At 55.6% G+C, this 12,361-nt stretch overlaps 1 protein-coding gene across 1 annotated transcript in view; it reads right to left on the bottom strand.

Annotated features, from left to right (window-relative positions):
* Positions 1-12,361, bottom strand: part of LOC131273118 (kinesin-like protein KIF28P) — a 137,945-nt gene that overhangs the window by 57,096 nt on the left and 68,488 nt on the right. The window contains exons 12-14 of the mRNA XM_058275359.1: positions 8,196-8,346; positions 5,537-5,673; positions 4,712-4,856 (exon numbers count right to left, since the gene is read on the bottom strand). Coding sequence (XP_058131342.1) covers positions 4,712-4,856; positions 5,537-5,673; positions 8,196-8,346 — 433 coding nt within the window. The remainder of the gene's footprint in view (positions 1-4,711; positions 4,857-5,536; positions 5,674-8,195; positions 8,347-12,361) is intronic.

Below are 12,361 nucleotides of genomic sequence, written 5' to 3'. Positions count from 1 at the left end.
ACCATTTTGCAAGAGATACTAAAGGGCATGCTGCTTCCTGAAAGGTAAAAACAAGGGTGAGAGATTTGGAGAAGAGTTTAGAAATGAAGATTATTAGGAAGAGTAAACTAAAGGATAAGAAGACAGACAATAGAACAATATGACAACAGAAAGCCAAAGGACAAAATGGATGAAACAATCCAAAGTTTTCAAGTAGCCCTTCCCATCTGTCCAATGAACCCTGAAATACAGAAAGACCCTTCTTGGGCATGAACACTCCAAGAACAGCAGAAAGTGACACAGAGGATTAAAAAGAGAGAATCATCAGCAGAAGTAACTGACTTCCACCAAAGTCAATTCCTAACTATGACTCTAAAAGTGATGAGATTGTTGCTGTTTGTGCAGCGCTTGCTGCGAAACAGAACTCAGCTTCAACAAATGAACAACGGCTCCTGTGTCTGCCCCTAGGACTGTGGAGACTGTGGCTGAGAAGGAAGATGCTGCCCCAGTGCCAGATGGCTCGGTTTCTATCAAAGCCCAAGGAAGGAAAGTGTATAGCATGAATTATTTGAATCTGTCTTTTTTGAATATCATTTAAAGTTTTAGACACAGGGACAATTATTCTGGAAAAACAGGGCAAAACTCCTGTTTGTAAGCTAAGTGTTTCAGATGAAGCACATACATCTAAATGGTAGCTTTACTGTATAGTGCTTGGACTATGCTTTGATAAGTTATGGTTTATACTTAAGATTAGAATTCTGAGCAAAATTTTTTTTAAGATTTATTTTATTTCTCTCCCCTTCCACGCCCACCACCCAGTTGTCTGCTCTCTGTGTCCATTCACTATGTGTTCTTCTGTGTCTGCTTGCATTCTCAGCAGCACCAGGAATCTGTGTCTCTTTTTATTGCATAATCTTGCATTAGCTGGCCAACGTGGAGAAGTTGGTGCAGCAAGAAGACGCAACAAGAGACACAGAGGAGAAACAATAAGAAGATGTGGCAGGCCAGGGAGCTGAGGTGGCACAAAGGGAAAGGCCACCTCTTCCAGAAGGTCCCAGGATTGGTTCCCAGAGCCACCTAATGAGAATACAAGCAGATGCAGAAAAGAACACACAGTGAATGGACACAGAGAGCAGATATAAATAAAACAAATCTTTAAAAAAAAATAATAAAGACACAACTTGAAAAGCAATTTCTTGAATAGTAAATAACTTGGTCAGTGTTATTAAAATGTTGACTCATCGATTTTTATGATAGAGGAGATAAGTGATTGCTTTCTGTCCTAGAAATATACTGCTGTTACTATCCACTCTCTTTTCCTTGCTTCTATAGAGGAAGTTGGTCACAACTCTTAAATGTTTTTAACATTCATTTTGATTCAAAGTTGTGGTTTTGTTACATGTGGAATCTTTGAAAGTTCAGCCAAAAATCTTCACAATGTGAACATTCTGAAGTTTCTCTTAATTCTGATTTGTGCTTAAGTTTTGGGCTTTAAAGAAGTTATGACAATGGAGTTGCCTCCTTCAGTATTTGTTAGATGTGTGAAGTACTGATAAATGTCACAATGATGCTTTTATTTTTTAGATTATTACTGTAAGTAGGTTAGTCCTTACTACAAGCATGTCATTTTTTTAAAAAGTGCATTTTGTAAATGAGTGGATGTTAGAGATACATCATAATAAATTGCACTGCTACATTTTTAAAAAAAGAGGATGTTGTGGGAGAGGGAGGGGTACAGGGGAATCCCTCGTCCTTTCGATGTCACTTTTCTGTAATCTAATACCAATGGTTTGTGGTTTGCCAGTCTTCTACCAATTAGCGTCTGACCTCGAGGCTGCACTGACCAGTGGTCAGGGAGCCGGCACCAGTCCACCCCCCAGGGACACCACGCTCACGCCACGACAGGGCAGGACACAAAAGGCATCCTCGCCCTTCTGCCTTTTGGTCTGTTTTGGGCGGTTTTTCTTGACAACTCTCGCTTTGCTCCAGAAGGCCACAGACCCCAAAGGAGGCAGGCCACCGCTGGGCTTCTGGGCGCTGGAACCAGGAACGAGGAAAGTCCTGTTGTTTAAAGGGAAACAAGAAAAAGAAGAAAGAAAAGAAGAAGAAATGCGACAGTAGCTAGAGGAGGACGGGGGCCAAGGCAGGGTTTCCTGTTTGTCTCTGACGGAAGACACTGCCACGGGGTTGCACGTCCTGAGAATGATCCAGAGAGAGCCCTGACGACACGGGAAGACTCTTCAGGGCAAGTGCTCAAGAAGGCGAGGGGAGAAGGGTCTAGGCAAGTAGAGGCTTGGCCTTTGGTGGGAGTGGAGACCCTTCTTCCCACAGCAGGTGAGAAGGCAGTGCAGGTGGGTGTGTGGATGTTAGTTCTATTATTATTTTTTAAAGACTTATTTATTTTTTTAATATTTCTCCCCTTCCCCCCACCCCTACCACTTGTCTGCTCTCTGTGACCATTCGCTGTGTGTGCTTCTGTGTCCACTTGCATTCTTGTCAGCGGCTCTGGGAATCTGTATCTTTTGTTGCGTCATCTTGCTGCGTCAGCTCTCCATGTGTGCAGCACCACTCCTGGGCACGCTGTGCTTTTCTCGTGTGGGCGGCTCTCCTTACGGGGCGCACTCCTCGCGCGTGGGGCTCCCCTATGCGGGGACACCCCTGCGTGGCAGGGCACTCCTTGCGCGCATCAGCACTGCGCGTGGGCCAGCTGCACACGGGTCAAGGAGGCCCGGGGCTGGAACCCTGGACCTTCCATGTGGTAGGTGGACGCTCTATCAGATGAGCCATGTCTGCTTCCCGGTATGTGGATTTTAAATGCTAAAATAGGCCTGTTTTACGGGTGGAGAAATATGGGGCATATATGTTACATTGAAAGTTTCCCCACCAAGGGAAGACTAGAATAAATCCTGAGGTACTGAGTTGGAATAGGAAGTATATCATATTAGTATGAACTCACAGATTTATAGATACAGACAAAGCTGTAAATACGTATGTAGAAGATTTTATATATATATGCATTTATACGTGTGTATGTATGTGTGTGTGCACATAGTTTCCCACCTCCAGCCATGGAATCTAACATTTCTCCAAGAATCCCTGATTCCGTTAGTGAATTAAAATACTATTTATGAATCAAGATCTGGTGCTAGGTGTGCTCCCTGAGCCTTGTGTGTGCATAATACATCTTTATCTCTGTCTATCTCCATAACAAAGAAATACAGCAATACGTTAAAACTCGAAAACCTCAGCAGCACGTAGATGAGAGTCCTGTACATGACCCTTGAACGTTTTCTCTAAGTTTCAATTAATCGTTTCAAAATTAAGAATTACCCACAAAATGTTTGGCTGCCCCCGCAGCAGGTTCCAGGGAACAGGACAACGTGTGAGCGCCGGGGCCACTGCTACCTCCCGGTCGAGACGCAGCGGCCGCCGCCAGGAGAGCGTCGCGAGACGAGCAGAAGGAACAGGCGTCAAGAGCAGATTGTCGCCGGGACAAGCACCACAGCGGGCCAGGCGCGCAGGGAAGGCTGTGGCCGGCGCGGGCGCAGCGTGGTGCAGCCGCCGGGGAGCGGGCGTGGGGCCTCCCTGCCCGCCGCTCAGCGCGGCCCCCAGGCCGGGCGGGCCACCAGGCCCCTGGCGCCCAGGAGAGGACCTGCCCGGGGGCGCGCGGACCCCGCCCCCTCCTTCCGCTGGCTGCCTAACCAGCCTCTGCGCTCGCCTTAGGAGCCGTCTTCACCCAAATCAGCGAGGGCGCCGCTGCCTGCGTCTGGCCAAGCCGCGGCCCGTGCCCGCCACAGTCGGCGGAAACCACGCGTTAGCTTTCTACAAACCGCGGTGCGACACGAGAGGTGACTTTCTTAAGACACGCAGAAGACGCCCAGGGAAGCAGTGGCTTTCAGGAGGCACGGGGAGGAGGCGGGGCTGGGCGCGGCTGCCCACCCAGCAGGGCCGCCCACCCAGCAGGGCCCCCACCCAGCAGGGCCTCCACCCAGCAGGGCCGCTCACCCAGCAGGGCCCCCACCCAGCAGGGCCCCCACCCAGCAGGGCCCCCCGGCCCAGCAGGGCCAGCAGGGCCCCCGCCCAGCAGGGCCCCCGCCCAGCGCAGCCACCCACCCAGCAGGGCCCCCACCCAGCAGGGCCCCCACCCAGCAGGGCCCCCCGGCCCAGCAGGGCCCCCACCCAGCACAGCCGCCCACCCAGTAGGGCCCCCACCCAGCAGGGCCCCCACCCAGCAGGGCCAGCAGGGCCCCCGCCCAGCAGGGCCCCCGCCCAGCGCAGCCACCCACCCAGCAGGGCCCCCACCCAGCAGGGCCCCCACCCAGCAGGGCCCCCCGGCCCAGCAGGGCCCCCACCCAGCGCAGCCGCCCACCCAGCAGGGCCCCCACCCAGCAGGGCCCCCACCCAGCGCTGCCGCCCACCCAGCAGGGCCCCCACCCACTAGGGACGCCCACCCAGAGTGGCCCCCACCCACTAGGGACGCTCACCCAGCAGGGCCCCCACCCAGCGCTGCCGCCCACCCAGCAGGGCCGCCCACCCAGCAGGGCCGCCCACCCACTAGGGCCCCCACCCAGCAGGGCCCCCACTCAGCGCGGCCGCCCACCCAGCAGGGCCCCCACCCACTAGGGCCGCCCACCCACTAGGGCCGCCCACCCAGAGCGGCCCCCACCCAGCAGGGCCGCTCACCCAGCAGGGCCCCCACCCAGCAGGGCCCCCACCCAGCAGGGCCGCTCACCCAGCGAGGCTGCGCTCACGCCCGCCGCGGCCGCCCTCTCCAGCTGGAAGGCGTCGTAGTCGCATGGGCTCGGGTCCTCGCCGCGCCGCTCGGCGGGGAAGCCCACGTAGACGAAGGCGCTGCTGGCGCCCAGGAGGAGGCGGTCCTGGGGAGGGGCGGCCGTGACCAGGGGCCCCCGCCCGGGGCCCGCAGGGAAGAGCAGCGGGGAGCGGCGGGCGCCAGCGGGGGCTTTGCACGGATGCTGTCGTTCACCCCTTCCTTTCCAGCACGCTGAGCACCGTCGGGCGCGGGGGGCCAGACAGACCCCCTTCCCCAGGGCCGAGGCGAGCAGCGCGCACTGCCAGCTGGAAGGGCCGCGACGGGAAGGGCCGGCGCCCGAGCGGCCTGTGCGGGGCAGTGGGTAAACCGAGGCTCCCGGCGTGTCGAGGCCTGGCACGGCAGGGAGGCGACTGCCCGAGGGCCCGGGAGCCCCAGCCCCGAGGGAGGCGGGCGCGAGGAAAGGGGCTGGGGGCCGGGGCTCTCGCGGGGCTGCAGGCCTGCCCGGGAGAGGATCTTGGGAGCGGCTGCAGGGTGGAGGAGAGGCTGTAGGGCGGGCGCGGGGGTCCTGGCCCCTGGGGCCAGAGCGGGAGGGCCTCGGGGCCTCCAGGTCACCCCCTTCGTTTCCAGGTAGGCTCAGGGGAGTGAGGCGGCTTGCCTGAGAAGGCACAGCACCGCCGGCCCTCCCGCCCGGGGGACGCCCTTCGTGTCGTGGTCCCAGCACCACCGCCAGGCCCCGGCCAGGGCGCCCAGGAAGCCCCCCTCGGCGCAGGGCCCCAGGGAGCTCACCAGATGCTGCAGCTTTGTCGTCGTGGCGACGGGCACCCCGTTCACCACTACCTGGCAGTCGCCGTGTGGCGTCACCGTCACTTGGCCGTCCACGTTTGTGAAGGTGGCGTGCCGGTCCGAGATCCTAAAAGGACAGGCTGTCTAGATGGCCAAGCACACGAGGATTTTAGGGGACGGCCGGGCGCCTCTTCTCCCCCCATCACGAGCGGCAGCTGGGGGCGAAGGGCCTGCGGGCAGGGGCTCAGCAGGGACGAGCGCCGGCCCTGAGGGCAGAGTGGGGCACCCCGAAGCCGCGTCCCTGAGGAACAGACACCCCCGAGCGCCTGAGACCCCGAGAGCAGGGTGGGCCTTCCAGGCCCGGGGATGGGCGGGGGGCGGGTGCTGGGGGCAGGTGCTGAGGGCGGGTGCTGGGGGGCAGGTGCTCGGGGGGCGGGTGCTGGGGGGTGGGTGCTCGGGGGCGCACTTGCTCGGGGGCCTTACTGTGAAGCAAGCGCAGCCCTGCCTCGGGGTCTGGGGCTCCCCAAATCCAGACCTTACAGCTACAAGCTTGAGACTGGCTGTCCCCCAAATAACCAGCTCCCTAACGTAGCATGTTCCTGGACTCTGAGCTGTCACAGAATGTTCTGGACGTTGCGGCGCTCGTCGGCCATGCCCCTTGTCTGCTCGGGCCAGGGTCCTGTGGGGAAGGCCTGCCCCAGCCACGATGGAGCTCAGCGTCTAGACGGGGGTGCTGCCCTCGGGGTCCCCACAGGAGGTGGTGAGGAAAGGGGACAGGGTCCCCAGGGGAGAAGCCTGACAGGCGGGGCCTGGAGGCTGTGCTGAGCCCCCCCCCACTGCCCCCCCCAGGTCTGTGGGCTCCAGCCGGGGGGCTGTCAGCATAGGGTGCAGGGTGCCGGTGGGGGGCTGTTAGGGTAGGAACGTGGGGGGCATGGGGGGCTGTGGGTGTAGGAACGCGGGGGGCTGGGGGTCATCAGGGTAGGAACTCAGGGGCTGGGGGTAGTCGGTGTAGGAACGTGGGGGGCTGGGGGCTGTCGGGGTAGGAACGCGGGGGGCTGGGGGCTGTCGGGGTAGGAGTGCGGGGGGCTGGGGGCTGTCAGTGTAGGAACGCGGGGGGCTGGGGGTGTCGGGGTAGGAACTCGGGGGGCTGGAGGGCTGTCAGTGAAGGAACGCGGGGGGTTGGGGGGCTGTCGGGGTAGGAACGCGGGGGGCTGGAGGCTGTCGGGGTAGGAACGCAAGGGCCTGGGAGGAGGGACCCCAGCGCAGTGTTGGGTCAGGCCGCGAGCCGGGGAGCAGCTGTGCCTCCAGGAGCCCCGCGTGGGGTCCTCAGCTCCCGCAGGGAATCCCTGGGGGGCTCCTGGGGAGGGGCTCCCCCAAAGCCTGAGCTTTCTGCTCATCAGCCGGCGAGGACTTGCTCTCAGGTGAGCCATGAGCCGCCTCGGGGGGCTCGCACGTTGACCGTCCTCACCCCTGGCCAGACCCTCTTGCTTTTGTGAGAACTGTCACCTGGTCTAGCAACTGACGTCCCCTTTTCTCCCCAGGCTAGAGCCAAGAAAACATGACGCGGTCATAGCGAATGGGTCTCTGTTAAAGGGAACAGCTTGGTCCGAGCGGCCCCTGAAGAAGGCTGGGTAGCTTCCACCCACCCAGAGGGCTCTGCGGTCGTCCTGCCGGTGACGAGGTGACCTGAGGGACGTCCGCTGGACCGAGCGGTCATGACTAACGCTGGACGAAGCCCTGACCCCCACGCACTCACCCCAAGCCTTGAAGAGTGATGGCATTGGAGGCAGCCCGGCCAACGCCGCAGGAACCTGAAAGAATCGGAACAGCTTACAGTCAAAGGTTTCAGGATTTAACCTCAACAAGGTAACGTGCCTGACACTTTGGAAATGACAGTTTCCTATAGGTCACATGAAGGGACTTTCCCATTTGGATTTTCAATCATGATGGTACGTGGACATCACGTTGTTTTTTGGATAATTGGTTCACTTTAGGTCTTTTCTTTCTGACTTTAAAAACAATATCCCCCCTGCACACCCTCTCCCCCGACCCCCGATGGCGCCCTCGTCTGTCTGCTCGTTGTCTACTTGTCTTCTCTAGGAGGTGCCGGGAACTGAACCCGGGACCTTCCGTGAGGGAGGCGCATGCCCGACTGCGTGAGCCACGTCCGCTCCCTGCTGGTTGTGTCATCTTCTGGCTGCAGCGTCTGCTCGTCTTCTTTAAGAGGCACTGGGACCTGAACCGGGGACTTCCTATCTGGAAGGCAGGCGCCCAATTCCTTGAGCCACATCCACTCCCCCGACTAGATGTCCTTTTTGCAGGATTCCTAACTTGGTTAAAGGTCTGTCTTCTTCATGGGAATTCTGGAGGAATTAAACGTTGGGTGTGGGCCCTGGGAGATACACTGGAGGCTGGCTGCAGGAAACGAGCTGGTCTGCAGAACTGCCTATTGGCTGATCCCGTGGAAAGTGGCTCTTCTGGCTCCCCCCACAAGATTGCACCCCGAGAGGGTGTGCCTGGAGGTCAGGCGAGGGGCCAGACGGTACCACCGTCCTGGGTGTGACCCAGTGGGCTTGAATTCACTTACGCCAAGCTCCTGGGAAACCCCAGAAATGTGGTGACAAGGACCATGCCCCGGGACAAGGAAGGGGCGCCCCGGGACAAGGAGGGGGCGCCCCGGGACAAGGAGGGGGCGCCCCGAGCGCGCAGGGCGAGCGCGCACCGGCCTGGATGAAGTACTTGAGCACTCCAGAGAGCTGCGGGTCCTGGTTCACGTTGACGAGGTGCGGGAGCGTCTCCACCATCCGCTGCTCCTGGGGGGGGGGGCTTCCTTCACCACCAGAGCGGCCCTCCCCCGCCAGCAAGGCCCCGCGCCCCTCCCGGGCGGCCCGGTGGAGGAAGCCCCGGCGCGGGAGCCGAGCGGCGGGGTCCCAGAGGGCCGGCCTGCGCGCCTGCACAGGGCCACCCGCGGCACGGCGTTGCAGGGCCTCCCTCCCCGGCCACGCCGACCCCCCCCCCCATTTTCTTCAGGCTCCCCAGTTCTCCCGATACCCCAGTCCGGGGCCCCACTGGGTGGGCCCTTCCCGGGCCCCCTTAAACTTGTCACCACCTCGCTCTCGCCCAGCCCTGCTGCTAAGTAGTGTGAAAACCCGATGCCGACGGGCGCAGCCGGCGCTGCGGTGCCCTGCCCAGCTTGGCCAGCTCGTCCCCAACGCGCGCAGGACGGCCTTTGCGCTCACCGAGGATTGCGAGGGTAGAAGAAATGACACGGCGCGGAGCGGCCGTGGCCGGGGGTCTGGGATGCGCTCAGGCGGTGGCACTGGGGATGCCCCTTAGGCAGGTCTCGCCCGAGAAGTCACCAACGGCCCAAGTGCGCAAAGCCTCAAGCCACAGTGACCTGGAAACCCCAAGGCACCCGAACCGCGCAGCCACCCGCGGGGCGAAGAGCTCGGCCGGCCACCGACCTGCAGGACAGAGCGCCCCTGTCCCCCGCCACTGGCCGCGCCTGTCTCCCGCCCTCAAAAGCCCTCCCTGGGCGCGCCCGGGCGGGACACACCTTCGGTCCCTGCCTGGACCTGTGCTCCCCGCGTGGGGCCTCTGCTGGCCGGCCGCTCGCTTGGGGACAGCGCCTGGCGCCGGCGCGGGGCCCGGAGCGGCCTGGCCCCCAGCTCCTGCGAACCTCCCTCCTTGGGGCTGAGCACCTTTTGGGGTGTCTCCCCATAAAGGGCGTTTTGGACTTTGGTCTTTGGTTCGGGCTGGGACCAGGCGCCCAGCTTCTGTGCTGGAACCTCGGTTCTCTTTATTTGGGCTGTGGCGGAAGTCCCTCGGTGTCTGCCCTTTTTGGTAGATGAGGAACCTTTCCTCGTCTGGTGAGGACTCAAATGGGACTGCAGAAATTCCGGCTTTGGTACTGAGCTCTTTTCGGTGGAGGGGCGCTTCTAACAATCAACCCGACCTCTGTTCTGACTGTGTGCAATCAAGTGATTATTTTGGTGGGCACAGGACAGGCGTTTAGATGCTTTTCGAGCACCTGCCACATTTTCCTGGGAGGCCTCGGCTTCCCAAGACCAAGACTCCCACGAAAGGGAAGGGGGTCACGGATGGGCTAGAATGACACAAGGTCACCTGCCACCCTCAAGCCGCGTCCGGAGTCAGACAACTGAGCACAAGCAAATACCCTGTGGAAGGCACACGGTAAAGCAACACGCCTGCCCCAAACCCAGACCCTTCCCTCAGGAGGGTCACAATCAGCTAACTAAAAGAGCGGGTTCCGATCATCTAAATACAGCTGATGGTGCACCTCCAGCTAGCACACCAGCTGGCTTCATATAAAAAATGATGACCCTGCTTCACATGAAATTGTGGCCTGCTGGTCCTGGCACACTAGAGAAAATTTTAAATTATTGTGGCCACAATAGGACCTTTTTTAAAAATAGCTTTTTAAAACAAATCAATTTTATTGGTACATCTTAAAACAGCATACGATTCCTCCAAAGTATACAATCAATGGTATCTGGTTTAATGACATAGTTGTACATTCATCACTTCAATCATTATTAGAGCATTTTCATTATTGCAATAATAATAATAATAAAAAAACAAGAAAACTCCTCACCTCTCAATCTCTGTCTCCCCTACTGTACACAGCTGCTATTTCTGGCTATTCTTGCATAATTATCCATTTATCTATTAAGCAGTTTTATTGAGATATATTCACATACCATATGATGTACCGTAGTGTATAATAATGGCTTTTAGTAGAATCATAATGATGTGCATTCTTCATTACAAACAATTTTAGAACTTTTTCATTACTCCAAAAAGAAAAACTGCACATCCCTTAGCATGCCTTCCCCAGCCCTATATAACCACTAATCTAATTTCATCTTTATAAATTGATTTATATTTACCTTTTTATAAATAGAATCATACAATATGTTACACAATATATTCGGTTCATAGCAGCTCCTACAGTGTTCGTCCTTTCGTGTCCGGCTTGCTTCACTCAACATAACGTCCCCGGTTCATCCATGTTGTCACACATGTGGTTTCTTTTTAAACAAATCAGTTTTACTGATACGTATTAATATAGCATACAATTCATCCAAAGTGTATAATCAACGGTATTTGATATAATCATGTAGTTGTGTATTCGTCACTTCAATCATTATTAAAGCATTTTCATTATTTCAATAATAATAAATAAACAAAAACAAACAAGAAAATTCCTTACCTCTCAATCTCTCGTTTTCCCTGCTGTACATCGCTATTTCTGGCTATTCTTGCAAAATTATTTATTCATTTATTAAGCAGTTTTACTGAGATATATTCACATAACATATCAAAGTGTAGACTCAATGGCCTTTTTTTTTTAGTGGTTAAAAAGTCAGTGGAGGGGAGCGGACCTTCTACCATATGGAGGGTCCAGGGTTCATCCCCAGGGCCTCCTGACCCGTGTGGAGCTGGCGCAAGCACAGTGCTGCTGCCGCGCGCAAGGAGCGCCGCGCCACGCAGGGGTGCCCTCATGTAGGGTTCCCCACGTGCAAGGAGTTGTCCTGCAAGGAAAGCTGCCCAGCGTGAAAAAAGCGCAGCCCGCCCAGGAGTGGCGCTGCATACACGGAGAGCTTAAAATAAATCTTAAAAAAAAAAAAAAAAGTCAGTGGGGACCTTTTGATATATGTACTCAGCTAGAAAACGGAGGCTCTAAACTTCAGCAACCCTAAAGGGATACTTATTTTAATTGGTACCTGGAAGCTTCCAAATGTATATCTAATTCTAAAATTGCCTCTCTTTTAAGAAACAAATGTGAAATTAACAAAGACAAAGACTTACCTAAGCGCATTATCAAGCTTGAAAAATTATCTGGAATTCATGACTATGTCCTAACTCCCCTTCTGTAGTGATAGGACTTGTCAAATCCTACTGAAGATCCCGTAGGGTTTGCAAAAGAATTCAATCTTATCGTTTACACTTAGGAACCTGGGCTTTACCAGTTAATTTACATGACTGCTGGTGAAGGCGGCCAGAGTCTGGATAAACAAGCTAATTGGAAAAATCCCTTAAATGACTTTTCAAATGAAGAGCTACTGACAAAAAAGAATTTAAGCTGAGTAACTCCCACTAAGAGACTTCATAAGATGGTGAAGTCACATGTGAAGCTTTCCTCAAAATTCTTGATTGGAGAAAAATCCAACAATGTACTGACAACTCAGCGAGTCCATATACAAATATTGTAAGAGGCTTGAAAAAGCCTTTGAATGACTCTCAGGTCTCGACCATATTAACTCCAAAACCTCTACCCTGTTTAGTTCTACTTCATTAATGGCCTTTTAGGAGAACTGAGCACCACTCGAAAATGTAAACACTAAATTGGTCCACAGTGGAACCTAATAATTTAGTACGTCTTACAGATCAGTTAGGCCAGAACTTTAAAATGCTAAGGGGAAAAAAAAAATCCTCCCAAACTGAAAGAGCAACTAAATAAGACTCAATTAACCTTTTTGGCACCAGAGTTCAGGACACTGGTACTTGTAATTACTGCAAGCAGCCTGGACATTGGGAAAGAGACTGCCCAAACTGCCCAAACACAGCCTAGTGTTCTTTGGCCTCCAAGAAAGCAAAGTGTCTTACATGTGACCGCTAGCATTGCCCTGGGAAATGGCAGAGGCCTTTCCAATTGCCCATATCACATCTCCAGGCAGAATAGACGTGATAATTGGAAACAATTGGAAATGAGGGTGTAGTCTGCCACAGGGCTGCCGATGTAAAGTATCAGAGATGGTTGGCTTTTATAATGGGAATTTTATTTGGGGTAAAACAAAATGTGAA

This window comes from Dasypus novemcinctus, chromosome 13, assembly GCF_030445035.2.
Source record: "Dasypus novemcinctus isolate mDasNov1 chromosome 13, mDasNov1.1.hap2, whole genome shotgun sequence".
NCBI lineage: Eukaryota > Metazoa > Chordata > Mammalia > Cingulata > Dasypodidae > Dasypus > Dasypus novemcinctus.
Note: the sequence above shows the minus strand (reverse complement) of the source record. Positions and strands in the feature narration are given on the sequence as shown.